Raw genomic sequence first — 12,690 nt, forward strand, 5'->3', positions numbered from 1 at the left:
AAGACTTTGAGAAATACAAAAGAATCAATTACGTTTGGGTGGTGCTGTGTTGGGGAGACAGTCCTAACATGTGTGGCCACAAGGGGGCAGCAGAAGAGGGCAGGATAATTGGCAGCCTCTGGCAGGTGCTCATACCCCTAGGGATGGGTGTGGGCATCAGACTGTGAAAGGGTTGGGACTTTATGGAGACAGGGTCCCCTTGGCCAGGTGGAGTCTTACCACAGAGCAGTCCCTTGGGACCGCCTGTCTCATTTTGGGGGAGCTTTAAGGAGACTTGGCTTCTTGCCATATGCCAGCAGCAGGAGTTGTGTGTGACCTTGGCCAGGCTGCAGGCGGTGACAGTGTGTGTCCCACATGGCTGAGTGTGGGAGGCAAGGAGTGGGTCACATGCCTAGATGCGGTCAGTGGAGTCCCAGGGCCTGTGGGAAGCAGGGTCCCTGTCCCTGCTGTTCCTGGTTCCAGGAGCTCAGAAAGGCTGGCTCCTCTCCCTACTGGACCAGGTCCGCGGCTGTGGAGCTGGCCGGGGATGCCCAGGGTGGGGTGAGGGCAGGCGGCAGGAAACGGGCCGGGGCAGCTGCTTCTGGGAGCAGCCACAGTAGGGATAAGGGGGAAGGATTAGGTGACAGTCCCCTAACTCGGCCCGGAACTGACACTCTCCTCCCCCTCCTAGGGCACCCTGGCCTGCTCCCTCCACGCCTGCCAGAGCTCAGAATAACCAGAGAGCCAGACGGCGGGATGGCAGGCGCTCTGCTCGGCACCTTGCTCCTCCTGGGGCTCCTTGGTATGGACAGGGGCCGGGTGTCCAGACCAAGACAGACTTGGCCCCCAGGGACCATGGGCGTCCAGCCACCCTTTGTTCTCGCCCCCACCCCAGGCAGCGGCCTGGGCAGGAATGAGGAGCTGAGTCTGTACCACCATCTGCTGGACAACTATGACCGACAGAGCCGGCCGGTGAGGGGCCCCGAGGACACCGTCACCATCACCCTCAAGGTCACCCTGACCAACCTCATCTCCCTGGTAAGCACCCGGCCCCCACCCTGAGCCTGACGTCCGACTTTCGGCCCCCACGGCCCGCGGTCACCCCGGTCTCGCTTCCGCAGAACGAGAAGGAGGAGACCCTCACGACCAGCGTGTGGATTGGAATCGTGAGTGGGTACTGGGAGATGCTGCCCAGGGGCCCCCGGCTGCGCAGCTCGAGGGGGAGACGCAGGCCACGTGCCCCATGTCCCCCGCCCCACAGGACTGGCAGGATTACCGACTGAACTTCAGCAAGGACAGCTTTGGGGGCGTAGAGACCCTGCGGGTCCCTTCTGAGCTCGTATGGCTACCGGAGATCGTGCTGGAAAACAAGTGAGGGCGCCAGGCAGGAGCGGGGGGCTGGCCAGATCCGGTCGGGGCAGGTGGGGCAGACCCTTGAGAAGTCCGGCTCCCTGGAACCCACAGCATTGACGGCCAGTTCGGCGTGGCCTATGAGGCCAATGTGCTGATCTACGAGGGTGGCTTCGTGAGCTGGCTGCCGCCGGCCATCTACCGCAGCACCTGCGCCGTGGAGGTCACCTACTTCCCCTTCGACTGGCAGAACTGCTCGCTCATCTTCCGGTGGGAAGGGAGACCTGGAGGCACCGGTGGCTGTGGGCGGGGCCAGGGAAGGGGGCTATCCCTGGGGGTGGGCTTTGTGCCAGAGACGGGGTCAGGTTCTGGAATGAGGCGGGCCCGAGTTCCAAGTTGGGTGGGACCAAGGGTGTGCAGGTGGGGCCTGGGTGTAGGGGCGGGGCCCCAGGACCTCCAGATCCGAGCTCCCAGGGCGGGGACCCAGGGACCCCCCAGATCTGAGCTCCCAGGGCCCCCCAGACCCGAGCTCCCAGGGTGGGGCCCGAGGCCCAGGCCCATGTCCAAGCCCGGGGGACGGGGCTGGACCCTGTGGCTCCGCAGCTCTCAGACATACAACGCCGAAGAGGTGGAGTTCGTCTTTGCCGTGGACGACAACGGCGAGACCATCGACAAGATCGACATCGACACGGAGGCCTACACCGGTGAGGCCCCTCCTACTCCGAGAAAGCCGCTTCTGGACGAGGTCCAGTGGGACTTGAGGGTGCGGGGGTCCCCAACCTGACACTGGGCGTGAACTGGCAACTGGGCCCTGCCCGTGGCCCGCAGCCGGCCCACACCCTCGCCAGGAATGCCCCTTCCGTCCTCACTGCCCACGGCCCCAGCAGCCTGCCCTGGTCCACACGGCCATATACACCTGTGGCACAGGTGTCTGTGGTCAGGTGTGCGGGCTGACCAGCGCCTCCGCCCCGCAGAGAACGGCGAGTGGGCCATCGACTTCTGCCCGGGCGTGATCCGCCGCCAGGAGCACAGTGACGTCATCTACTCGCTCATCATCCGCCGGAAGCCGCTCTTCTACGTCATCAACATCATCGTGCCCTGTGTGCTCATCTCGGGCCTCGTGCTGCTCGCCTACTTTCTTCCGGCGCAGGGTAGGGCCTGGACCCCGGCGGGAACCCTGGCGGGCTCCTGGGGGCCAGCCCTGCCTGCCCTTAGCCGGCGTGCTCCCCGCAGCTGGCGGCCAGAAGTGCACGGTCTCCATCAATGTCCTGCTCGCCCAGACCGTCTTCCTGTTCCTGATCGCTCAGAAAATCCCAGAGACGTCTCTGAGTGTGCCACTGTTGGGCAGGTGAGGCCCGGAGGGGGTCCCGGAGGAGCGGGCGGGGAGGGGCGGGGGCCGAGACCCAGCGACAGCAGGAGCTGCTCTGGCTGCTGTGCCCCCTCTAGGGCTTTATTTGGGTGCGGGGTGGGGCTGGGATGGTGGTGGAGCCTCAGGTCCCCCGTCGTCGGCCAGCAGGAGGTCTCCCGAGTTTCCCTGTGAGGGGGGGAGGAGGTCCTGCTCAGTGCCTCCCCGTCCCGCCGCCTCGGGCCCCCACCCCACCCTTCTCCCCCGAACTCACGGGCTGGCATGGCCACTGCTGCAGGAAAGGGCCGGACTCCTGTAGCCCCCGGCCGCACAGGCACAGCCACGCGCCCTGCATGAGGAGCCGGGCGCCCACCCGCGCCGCGACCCCAGCTTGCCGGGCACCTCGCCCCGCAGCCTGAGCCACGCGGGCCAGCGCTCCGCCCGGATCCCCAGTTTCTGGGGCTACACCTGGGCCGCCGCCACCCTCCAGCCGTCGCGCCTCCTTCTGCAGCCACAGGGCTGAGATCTGCGTTGGGGACACAGGAGTTAGGGCGAAGGCAGAGGCCCCGCCGCCCCCAGCCCCGCAGCCCCGTGCCGCACCTCGACCAAGGCGGCCCCGAAGCTCACGATGCTGGCCGCGGCTTCTCTCAGCACCAGACCCAGGGTGGGCGGCTTTGCCGCCTCCCCAGGCTCCGGGGACCCCAGCTCGCCGAACCTCTGCTCCAGATACTCGTGGGCCGCCGCAGCGGCGAGCTCCAGGGAGGAGAGGAGTGGGGGCTGCAGGGCCACCTGGAGAGGGCGCAAGGACGGTGGTCAGCGAGTCGCCGGGCAGGGACCATGGAGAGGGGTCGCCCTCGGGCGGGACCGCGGGCAGAGCCTCACCTCGGTGGAGCTGTGGAAGTGGTAGACCCACAGTAGGGTGTCCAGGGAGCTGGGGGTGCCCTTCATGGCCGCCGCAGGTGACAGGAGGGGCAGAAGGGCTGGGGACACGGCTCGCCTCGCCGAGGGGGAGCCGCGAGGGGGCGCCACCCCACCTGCAGCAGCGGGGAGGTGTGTTTGTGAGGTCAGGGGACCCGCGCCTGCTGTGCCCTAGGGGCGTGGGGAGGCAGGGATGTCAGATGGGCCGGTGATGCCGTGACGTCACGCAGGCCGCACTCTTCAGGTACCTTATTTTCGTCATGGTGGTTGCCACGCTCATTGTCATGAACTGCGTCATCGTGCTCAACGTGTCCCTGCGGACGCCCACCACTCACACCACCTCCCCGCGGCTGCGCCACGTAAGCGCCGGGGGTGGGATGGGGCGTGGCCCCGAGTAAGAGGCGGGGCCTAGAGCTGAGCCCCGCCCCCAGGCCCTGCTGGAGCTGCTGCCCCGCCTCCTGGGCTCCAGCCCGCCCCCCGAAGCCCCTCGCTCCGCGTCGCCGCCAAGGCGGGCGTCGTCCGTGGGTCTTCTGCTCCGCGCCGAGGAGCTGATCTTGAAAAAGCCCCGGAGCGAACTCGTGTTCGAGGGGCAGAGGCACCGGCACGGGGCCTGGACCGGTGAGCACAGTGGCCCTGGGCAGCCAGCGGGGGGTGCCTGCAGCCGGGGAGGCTCCCCTTGGCCCACCCTCAGGGTCCCCCCTTGCCAGCTGCCCTCTGCCAGAGCCTGGGCGCCGCCGCCCCCGAGATCCGCTGCTGTGTGGATGCCGTGAACTTCGTGGCTGAGAGCACTCGAGACCAGGAGGCCGCTGCGGAGGTGCGGCGGAGCCGGGGCGGGGCGGGAGCCCCCCTCCCCCAGCCGCCCAGCTGAGCCGGCCTCGCCCCTCCCCAGGAGGTGTCTGACTGGGTGCGCATGGGGAAGGCCCTGGACAACATCTGCTTCTGGGTGGCTCTGGTGCTGTTCAGCGTGGGCTCCACCTTCATCTTCCTCGGGGGCTACTTCAACCAAGTGCCGGACCTCCCCTACCCGCCATGCATCCAGCCCTGAGCCCAGCTCGTGCCGGCGTCCGCATTGCCACCCTCTAGCAGGTCATCGTCAGGCTGCTGCCACCACCCCCGCCTTGCCAAGCGGAAGCGGGGTGCCAAGGCGTGGCTGGGGTTTGGGCAGACTCAGAAAGCAAGGTCAGCCCCCAGGTCAGCCACACTGACCCCTGGCTGTTCGCAGGCCCAGCCCCGGGGAACAGCTCAGCCTGAGCTTCTAAGCAACCTTTATCCATCTGCTAACCACTTCGCAGGATCGGCAGAGGCTGGGGTGGGTGGCCCCCCAGGCCCTGCCAGCGCCTCCCACCCTGCCCCCTTCCCGTCAGCCCTGACTAGCTTGTGAGAGAACTCAGAATAAATGAAGCCTGCAGTGGTAGGAGCTGGTTGAATTGTCTTTATTAACAAACGGGGTATCCAAGGCCACTACATCGAGGAGAGGTGGGGAGGGGAGGGAGGGCTACTTGCTGCTCACACTATATACAGATGCAAGCAAGGGGGGGTTGGCTGGGGCGGGAGCGCCCTGCTCCCACCCTCTACCAGGGAGAGGCTAGAAAAGATGGGGGTCGGAGAGGGGGGAATGTTTTGGCTGGCGGGGTCCCCCCTCCATTCCCTGGGGGGAGGGAATCATTAAAGTGCTTTCAGAGAAATGAGGAAATGGCCCCTGCCCCGGAGTGGCTGGAGACTCCCCTAAAGCCCAGGGCCCGGTGACGCCCCCCAGAGTCTGGTACATTCAAGGGGGGAGCCGGCTCCCCTAACGTGCAAATAAAGGGGTCCAGGGCCCTGCCCAGTCAGCAGCGGGGGGAAGGGGCCAAGCCCCAAGCACTCTCCTCTCAAGTGGAGACAAGGGGAGGCGGGGCAAGGCCCCTGATTCCTGCTAAGGGGAAGCCGTGTCCCTCCCCAGAAGCTGGGGCCAGGCACAGACTTGGGGAGAGAACACTGGGGGAAGAGGATGGTCACGTGATCACAAAAGCATCAGGGGTCAGAGGTCACGTTCCCAGCAGGCTCCAGTGAATCAAACCAGTAAAAGCAAAAGCCCAGGGAAGGGGAAGCAGGGCAGCCTGGGAAGCCTGGCGCGGGGAGAGCCGGGTCCAGGGCAGGGTGGCCCCAGCCCAGGGCGCCGTCACCAGTTCATGATGCAGTTCCGGTTCAGAGTCATGAAGTAAACCTGGCTGCTGCCCCCGGAGCGGACGGAGGCAAAAAACACCTGTGTGGGGTGGGGGCAGACATTACCAGGGGCCGGCGAGCACCGGCACACCGCAGGGACAGTTAGGCATCTGGGGAAGAGGGTGCCGGGAGGACCCAGGGCTGTGTGCCCGCCCCTGACCTGCAACCCGGCCCCGGGCCTCCCACCTTGTCATTCCGCTCACACAGGAACTTGAGCCTCTGGGCTCGTTTGTGCATGAAGACCCCGTCCAGGTGGCCCGTCTCCACGGAGCGGATCTCGATGGCTTTCTCACCCCAGCCCATGATCTGGTTGGAGCAGATGTAGGCTGCAGGGGAAGGCAGGGGCAGCCAGTGAGCGACCCGCAGCCAGGGCCGCCTGGGGGGGGGTGTCCGCTGGGCCTCACTCACCCACAGAGGTGGGCATCTCGCCCCACTGCAGCACCACGTCCTTGATGATCCGCCCGTACGTGTTGACGTAGACACCCTCATCCTCGTAGCACAGCAGCATCTCCATGCCGTCGGTGTTGGGGAGGAAGATGATGGCGTGGGGTGTGATCTGGCTCTGAATCTGGGGAGAAAAGGGAGGCTGGAGGTCCCCCTGGCTGGTGCCAGGCTGGGGCCCCGCCCCCAGCGCCCCGCAGCAGGCTCACGTGCACGGGGATGTAGATGTCGTAGCTGTTCCCAGAGTCCACATCCACGGCGTGGAAGCCGGCGCTGGAGCCGTAGATGACCTTGAGCCGCTGCCCCTCCTCCACCGTGAGGTCGACCAGCAGAGGGCGGTGCGGGAGGTCGGCAAAGGACTGTGGAGCAGAGAAGGGCTCGGCGCGGGCTGGGGTGGCCCCGGGCCCTGGGGCAGTGTCCGGCCGGGGATAGGGTTACCTTGAAGGCCATGAATTTGTGGTAGGGCTTGGGGGCCCAGGCATACACCTCCACGGAGCTCTTCAGGGCAATGACCAGGAACTTGATGCGCTCGTACTTCACTGGGGGCAGCGAGGCAGAGGGCTGCAGGCCCGTTCCCCAGGACTCTCCAAGCACAGCCCCCACTTCCCGGCCCCGCCCCTCCCTGGCCACTCTGCCGCGCCAGGCTCACCCACGCGGTAGTGGCCACAGCCCTCCATGTCCCCCACAGTGGTCCAGCCCTGCTTCTTTTCCACTTCCGGGTCATTGTGCAGAATCTTGTTCCGGAGCCAGGACAGGTAATACACCCGCAGTTTGTTCCTCTTCCCTGAGGAATGGACAGACTTGTCCTCACGGCGGCCCAGCTGCTGCCCCCCCCCCCCCCCCTTGGTCTGCCACCCGCAAAGGGATGAGGAAAGTGTAGCCCGCTTCAGCTCCAGCCCAGGGCTGCCCTCCTGGCCCGCGGGAGAGCTGAGCACCCCCGCCCCCCGGGCACACACCTGAGATGGTGATGAGCAGGTTGAGCCCCTCCAGCACGTCCATCTGCTGGAAGCGGCGCCGCCCAATGAGGCCGTACACCTTGCCCTGCCCGCTCCGGTCCAGCAGCATGAGCCCGTTCTCCGTGCCCACCAGCAGGTTGACCCCTGCAACAGGAACCCTGGTCAGGTGAGAGGCAGGGCTGGCTGCTCCCCGCTCGGGCCCCCGTCAGCCCTCGCCAGCCTGGTTTACCCCAGAGGGCGGCACAGAGGATCTCCGAGTTGAAGCGCTTCTTGTACTTGCGGATCTCGGGGGTCTCGCTGTGGGCCCGAGTGTTGGTGGGATTCACGTTGACCACGGAGCCCTTCCTCACGTCGTACTGCAGCTGATCGAGCCGAGCGCCCTCTCCACCCACCAGGGCTGCCGGAAGGAGCGAGGAGGGGGGAGGGGCTGCAGCCTCTCATCTGTCCCACCGCCCCACCTACCCCTACCCCTACTCTGCTCACCCCCCACCCCTGCTCTGGATGCCTTGGAACGTTCAGAAGGGAAAAGGGAGACTGCAGAACGGGGGTGGGGTGCCCAGAAGAGGTGGAGGACGAGAGCAGGACACAGTCCCAGTTCTGTCGCTTGTTACGCTGGAGCTTTGCCCAGGTCCCTGTGCTGCCTTCTGGGCCCAGCCTCTGGGCAGCTCTGCGCCCCGTTCTCACCTGTGATGGGGATGGTGTCCCCACTGCCTCCAGCCTGGTAGAGCCCTAGGTCCACAAACATGGTGAAGGAGCTCTTGCCGGGGGCCTTGACCAGGCCACGGGACTGGTACTGTGGGTGGAACAGCAGTCAGGCAGACCAGCCTGGGCCCTGCCCCTCTACCCGCCCCGGTTCCCGGAGGGAGGCTCGTGGCGCTCTGCCTGCCCACAGCCAGGCCCCGTCTCTGGTCCACGGAGCCACCCCAGCCCACTTACGTCACTGCTTCCATCCTTTGAGGGGGGGCTCTGGCCTTTGCTGTTCTCGGTGGGCGAGTGGCTCGGCTGGACCACGTCCGGCAGGTTCGTGTAGCCATTGCTGTCTGAGTGCAGCAGGCTTCGCTCCTCCTCTGGGGTCTGCAGGACAGAGGGTCATGTTGGTGCTGGGGCCCGGCAGGCGCGGGCGGGGCGGTGCAGGGCGGCCGGGGGCCCACTCACTCGCTGCACCAGCATCGTGCCACCCCCGTAGGGGGGCTGGGTCCCGGCCGTCTCCTCCACATCGTGGACCACCATGGTGCTGACGCTGTCTGTGTCTCCGTCGCTGCTGGGGGAGACAGGAAGAAGTCCCTCCAGGTGCTGCTGCCGTACAGGTGCCCCAGGAGGCAGGGGGCGGCCAGAGACTTGGGCTTTCCCGGCTCAGCCCTCGCTGCGGCCCCTGCTGTGCGGCACATTCCACGGGACAGGGACAAGACGCTGGCACCGCGCGCCCTGCGCTCTTTCCCTCGGGCTGCCCCGTACCGGCCCCCGGGGGTGTCTCTGCTGCCCTCCGCAGGCTCGCCGTCGCCCTCCTCCTCGTCGTCCTCACTGCTCTCCACCTCCTCGCTGGACGAGGAGTAGTCCATGGCTTTTTTGGGCGGCCGCGGGGCCTCGTCCAGGGTCCGCTCTTTCAGCAGCACAAAATCCTGCCAAAGGGCGGAGGTGCATGAGGGGAGGGGTGGGTGCAGGGTGAAGGGGTGGCAGGGAGGATGCCAGAGGAGACCCACATCTCACTGACCTCACCAATCGCTCGCTTATAGCTCTAGGAGGGGCCGCGGGGGGAGAAAGGCAGCCAGGAGAAGGCAGGAGAAAGGGTGAGAAAGGTTAGTGACGTGAGCCACACCCGGGGCAGGGTCCCCACGGCCCTTCCTCTCCCATGGATTAGTGAAGCCCCACTCCTGACACCCAGCTCCCAGGGGGCTGCAGCAGCTCCATGGCCTGCCCCTAAGCCCAGCACCAGGGTGAGGCAGGGCCCTGCCTGCCGCCAGGCGACTCACTGCGGGCCGGCCTGGCCGAGAGCGGTGGTCGTCGGGCTTGGCTTTGTTCCCGGGGGACAGCACTGGGGAGCTGTCCAGTTTGGTGGTAGCTGGACACAGCAGGGTGGGAGAAGGGAGGTTACCCTAACACCTACACAGGGGCTGGCCCCAGAACCCCATCCCTCTGCCCACGTCCGCCCTGCCCCTGCAGGTGTCCTGGCCCACCACACCACCACCACCACCAAGGGCAGGGCCCATCCCAATCAAGACCAGGCTGGGGCTCAGCGCCAGCCTCTCCAGCCATCGCTTACGCACCTCCCACTCGGTTTCGCTCCAGTGAGCCAGCCTGCGGGAGGTGCCCGTGAGAAGCTGGGAGGACACTGTCTGAGCGCTCCCAGCCAGGATCGCTCCTCCTGAGGTCAGGGTTACTGTGGGGGGATGGGATCAGGGTCAGGGAGACAGGAGCGCCCCTCCATGGGGGCCAGGCTGCACTGCAGAGGGGGCCGTCACCGGGAAGCAGGTGGCACAAGTGAGAAGTGAAGAGTGAGTAGGGGACAACTCTGTTACCTAGAGGCGTTGGGCGGGCCAGGGGGCTGAGCAGGGGGCCCTGGAGGCTTGGGGGCGCCCCGCTCTGCCCGCCTTTGCAGGTAGATCTGCCAGGCGGAGTTGCTGCGAGGTCTGTGGAGGGAGCACAGGGTGCGGGGTGGGGGGGCACAGAGGGGGGCTGAGGTGACCTGGCCGGGGCTTGCCCACCCCTGAGCGGGTAACCTGGGAAAATCCCCTCTGCCCCCGATTCCCTAGGCTGGCACCTGCCCCCACCAGGCGGTACCTGGCTCGGACAGCCTGCGCTGGCCGGGACCCTGCGGCCCCACTGGTGTTAAGGGCAGTGGCGATAGATGAGGTCCTCTGGGGCACCTGCAGGAGGAGCACGGGGTTGGCCGACTGCCCCCAGCAGGCGGGGTTCCGGGACGTCAGCCGCGTGTCTGGGTTAGGAAGCTGGGAAGTGGTAGCTTCTAACCCGGGGAGTCTGCCCCAGGCTCCTGCCACCAGCTGGGTGTTTCCCACTTCCAGGGCCACAGCTGCACCCCTTCCTTCCCACCCTGCCTGCCCCTCCACCCGCCCCTCCCTCTTCTCCGCCTTGCTGTCCCCTGGTCCCAAGGGGCTGTCCCTACCTTGGGCGGGGCCTCACTGTCTGGCCGGACCCAGGCTGGGGGATTGGGGCTGGGCCCAGGCCCTTCAGAGGTGGGGTCTGAATTCTGTCGGGTGACAGCTCCGCGGGCACTAGGCGTGGCAGCAGGTGCGGCGACAGCAGGGTCTGGGTCGTGGGAGGCTGGGAAGGCAGCCAGGTTTCGGGTGGGCTGGTCCTGCAGGGACTGGGATCGGGGTACAGGTGCTGCATATGGCTTCAGTGGGACCCGGTGTGCCACCAGGCTCTGCAGGGAGAGACCAGGGAGGGTGGGCTGCCCGCTCTGTGGCACATCCCCACCTGCATGTCAGGGTGCGGGCAGGGAAGGGGCATTGCGAGGGTCCCCGGAGCCTGAGGACAGGTAAGAAGTAGGAGCTGTGACCATCTGTGCCCATGGACCCTGTGGTCTAAGATCCTGGCTGGGAGCTGAGTCAGTGTGGACTTGCGTGCTTACGCATGCGCACATACACGCCAAGACCGCCGTGTGGAGACACTTACCTTGTGCGGTCCTTCCTGGGGCTCCACCGGCCTCTGCATAGGAGGAGTTTGAGACAGGGGTCCTGGGGGGCTGGGGGAGGCCTGGGGGGCAGGGGGCTCAGGTCCCGTGCTGCTCGGCTTGGTCTTGGCCAAGGGAGAGTTCTGCTGCTTGTTCATCCTGGTTCTCTCTTCCACCTGCGATGGGAGCAAGGGACTTCAGGCAGGCTGCTCTCGCCTTCTGGCCCCCGCGGCCCCAACCCCTCAGCGCCGCGGCCTCTTCCCCTTCTCCCAGGCTCCGGGGCTCGGGTGCGGGGGCAGGGAGTACCTCTCGGGCCCAGGCTGGCTTGTCGGCAGGGGTGACGCCCCGGCCATAGTGGTAGAGGGGCTTCCTGTCCGCGGGCAGGATCTGCGGCGGCTGCTTCTGGAGCTGCTGCTGCTGCTGCAGGGACTTGAGGTAGGCGTGCTCCTGCTGCAGCTGCCTCTGCAGGCGCTCCGACTGCCGCTGCTCCTCCAGCTGCTTCCGCTTGTACTCCTGGGCCCAAGGGTAGGGAGAGCGCGCTCAGCAGGCGGTGGCCCCGGAAGCGCGAGCCGGCCCTCGGCTTTCTCCAGCTGCCTAGAGAGGAGGGTCTCCCTCGGTGACGCCCCGAGTGCTCCCATCCCCGCTCGGCAGAGGGGCTCTGGGGAGCGCCTTCCCCGGGGACGCGAGGGCCCCGTTACCAGCAGGAGTGCCTGTTCCTGGAGCAGCTGCTGCTGGAGGATCTCGAGCTGTCGCTGCTCCTCCTCTAGCCTGTGACGGATATACTCCTGGGGGGCGGGGCGGGGCAGGGGGCAGGGAGAGAGGCGGAGGGGGCAGCGCGCGGCGGCGGCGTGAGGATGAGGGGAGCAGGGAGGATGAGCCCCGAGCAGGGGTGCGGCACGGATGGGGTCAGGAGGAGCAGGAGCGGGACAGGGACAGGGAGGGGCAGAGATGGGAATGAAGGCACAGAGATAGGAGGAGGGCAGGAGCCAGGGCCGGGGTTCAAGGGGGGGAGAAAACAGAGAGAGAGAGTGAAGCTAGAAGAGATAGGGGGACTCTGGGGGGGGGAGAGCAGGGGAGCAGGCGGCGGGGGGCGGGAGGACCGGGAGCACGGGGAGCACGGGGAGCGCCGTACCTGCTCCCGCTCGGCCTGCCGCCGCTCCTCCTCCCGCCGCAGCGCCTGCATATCCTCCAGCCGCCGCTGCTGCTCCTTCTCCTGCAGCTTGCGCTGCTCCCGCTCCCGCCGCTGTTGCTGGGGGCCGACAGGGAGGAGGTGGGCTTGGGGACGGCCCTGCCCTGGGAGGGGGCCCTGCGTGGTCAGGGCTCGAGGCCTTGCCTCCCCAGGGTGGCGACAAAGAATGGCCTCAATATGCCTACTCGGACCCACAGCCCAAAGGGGTGTGACGTGCAAGAGGATAAAGCAGGCTGCCCCCCACCCCCCACCCCTAACAACCAGCAGAGAACCAGGAGACAAGGCCCCGGGCTGTGGGATAACCTTGGGCCACAAGAGGGCACCAGGTGCCCCTGCACAGAAAGGCAATCTTTGGATTTCCGTCCAGGGCCTGGGCAGCAAGGCCGTGCGGTTGCACTTGACTTTCACAAGGTTTCTGACCAAAGAGCTCTCAAACCAACAACAGCGGAGCAGGCACTCCGAGGAGCCCTTACACTCCCAGGGACCCGCGCCTCTGCGGTAGAGTTGCTGGGCTGCCTCCTCCGGGAAGCGTCTGGTTAGCTGTGATTTCCTGTTGCTGTGCTGCCTGAACGCTACGTGGCTGACAAAACTGCACACGGCTCTTTTGGAGCAGGCTTTCTTGCAAGTTCAACAGAGGTTGGGGGGGGGGGTCTGCTTTGGGGAGCGGGAGCGGGAGTGT

General features: G+C 66.7%; 3 protein-coding genes across 12 annotated transcripts in view; 1 reads left to right on the forward strand and 2 right to left on the reverse strand.

Moving 5' to 3' along the window:
• Nucleotides 1-678: 678 nt before the first annotated feature.
• Nucleotides 679-4,979, forward strand: CHRNE (cholinergic receptor nicotinic epsilon subunit). The gene is made up of 12 exons (XM_062216497.1): nucleotides 679-781; nucleotides 875-1,017; nucleotides 1,101-1,145; nucleotides 1,241-1,350; nucleotides 1,444-1,599; nucleotides 1,933-2,033; nucleotides 2,304-2,480; nucleotides 2,563-2,677; nucleotides 3,837-3,951; nucleotides 4,024-4,210; nucleotides 4,300-4,406; nucleotides 4,482-4,979. The coding sequence occupies exons 1-12, from the start codon at nucleotides 736-738 to the stop codon at nucleotides 4,635-4,637; spliced, it is 1,458 nt and encodes a 485-aa protein (XP_062072481.1). The 5' UTR covers nucleotides 679-735; the 3' UTR covers nucleotides 4,638-4,979.
• On the reverse strand, nucleotides 2,780-3,622 carry C18H17orf107 (chromosome 18 C17orf107 homolog). Its single transcript, XM_062216023.1, has 4 exons — nucleotides 3,557-3,622; nucleotides 3,275-3,463; nucleotides 2,949-3,200; nucleotides 2,780-2,863 (listed from the first exon to the last, which is right to left on the reverse strand). Exons 1-4 carry the CDS (start codon nucleotides 3,620-3,622, stop codon nucleotides 2,780-2,782), a joined length of 591 nt encoding a protein of 196 aa, XP_062072007.1.
• Nucleotides 4,980-5,013: 34 nt separating the features above from the next.
• The window catches only part of MINK1 (misshapen like kinase 1), a 56,019-nt gene continuing 48,342 nt past the window's right edge, over nucleotides 5,014-12,690 (reverse strand). For 2 of the 10 annotated variants that reach the window (XM_062216953.1, XM_062216951.1), the window contains exons 13-34: nucleotides 11,955-12,071; nucleotides 11,521-11,607; nucleotides 11,129-11,335; nucleotides 10,825-10,998; nucleotides 10,313-10,573; nucleotides 9,970-10,055; nucleotides 9,708-9,818; nucleotides 9,456-9,568; nucleotides 9,162-9,250; nucleotides 8,903-8,926; nucleotides 8,647-8,810; nucleotides 8,347-8,452; nucleotides 8,128-8,265; nucleotides 7,876-7,984; nucleotides 7,421-7,588; nucleotides 7,192-7,335; nucleotides 6,885-7,019; nucleotides 6,674-6,774; nucleotides 6,445-6,594; nucleotides 6,203-6,362; nucleotides 5,981-6,120; nucleotides 5,014-5,834 (exon numbers count right to left, since the gene is read on the reverse strand). In XM_062216953.1, coding sequence (XP_062072937.1) covers nucleotides 5,751-5,834; nucleotides 5,981-6,120; nucleotides 6,203-6,362; nucleotides 6,445-6,594; nucleotides 6,674-6,774; nucleotides 6,885-7,019; nucleotides 7,192-7,335; nucleotides 7,421-7,588; nucleotides 7,876-7,984; nucleotides 8,128-8,265; nucleotides 8,347-8,452; nucleotides 8,647-8,810; nucleotides 8,903-8,926; nucleotides 9,162-9,250; nucleotides 9,456-9,568; nucleotides 9,708-9,818; nucleotides 9,970-10,055; nucleotides 10,313-10,573; nucleotides 10,825-10,998; nucleotides 11,129-11,335; nucleotides 11,521-11,607; nucleotides 11,955-12,071 — 2,868 coding nt within the window. In that variant the 3' untranslated portion in view covers nucleotides 5,014-5,750. The remainder of the gene's footprint in view (nucleotides 5,835-5,980; nucleotides 6,121-6,202; nucleotides 6,363-6,444; nucleotides 6,595-6,673; nucleotides 6,775-6,884; nucleotides 7,020-7,191; nucleotides 7,336-7,420; nucleotides 7,589-7,875; nucleotides 7,985-8,127; nucleotides 8,266-8,346; nucleotides 8,453-8,646; nucleotides 8,811-8,902; nucleotides 8,927-9,161; nucleotides 9,251-9,455; nucleotides 9,569-9,707; nucleotides 9,819-9,969; nucleotides 10,056-10,312; nucleotides 10,574-10,824; nucleotides 10,999-11,128; nucleotides 11,336-11,520; nucleotides 11,608-11,954; nucleotides 12,072-12,690) is intronic. The other 8 variants (XM_062216960.1, XM_062216959.1, XM_062216955.1 and 5 more) reach the window with 7 other exon arrangements.

The sequence above is a fragment of the Lepus europaeus genome, chromosome 18 (genome assembly GCF_033115175.1).
Source record: "Lepus europaeus isolate LE1 chromosome 18, mLepTim1.pri, whole genome shotgun sequence".
In the NCBI taxonomy this organism is placed as follows: Eukaryota; Metazoa; Chordata; class Mammalia; order Lagomorpha; family Leporidae; genus Lepus; species Lepus europaeus.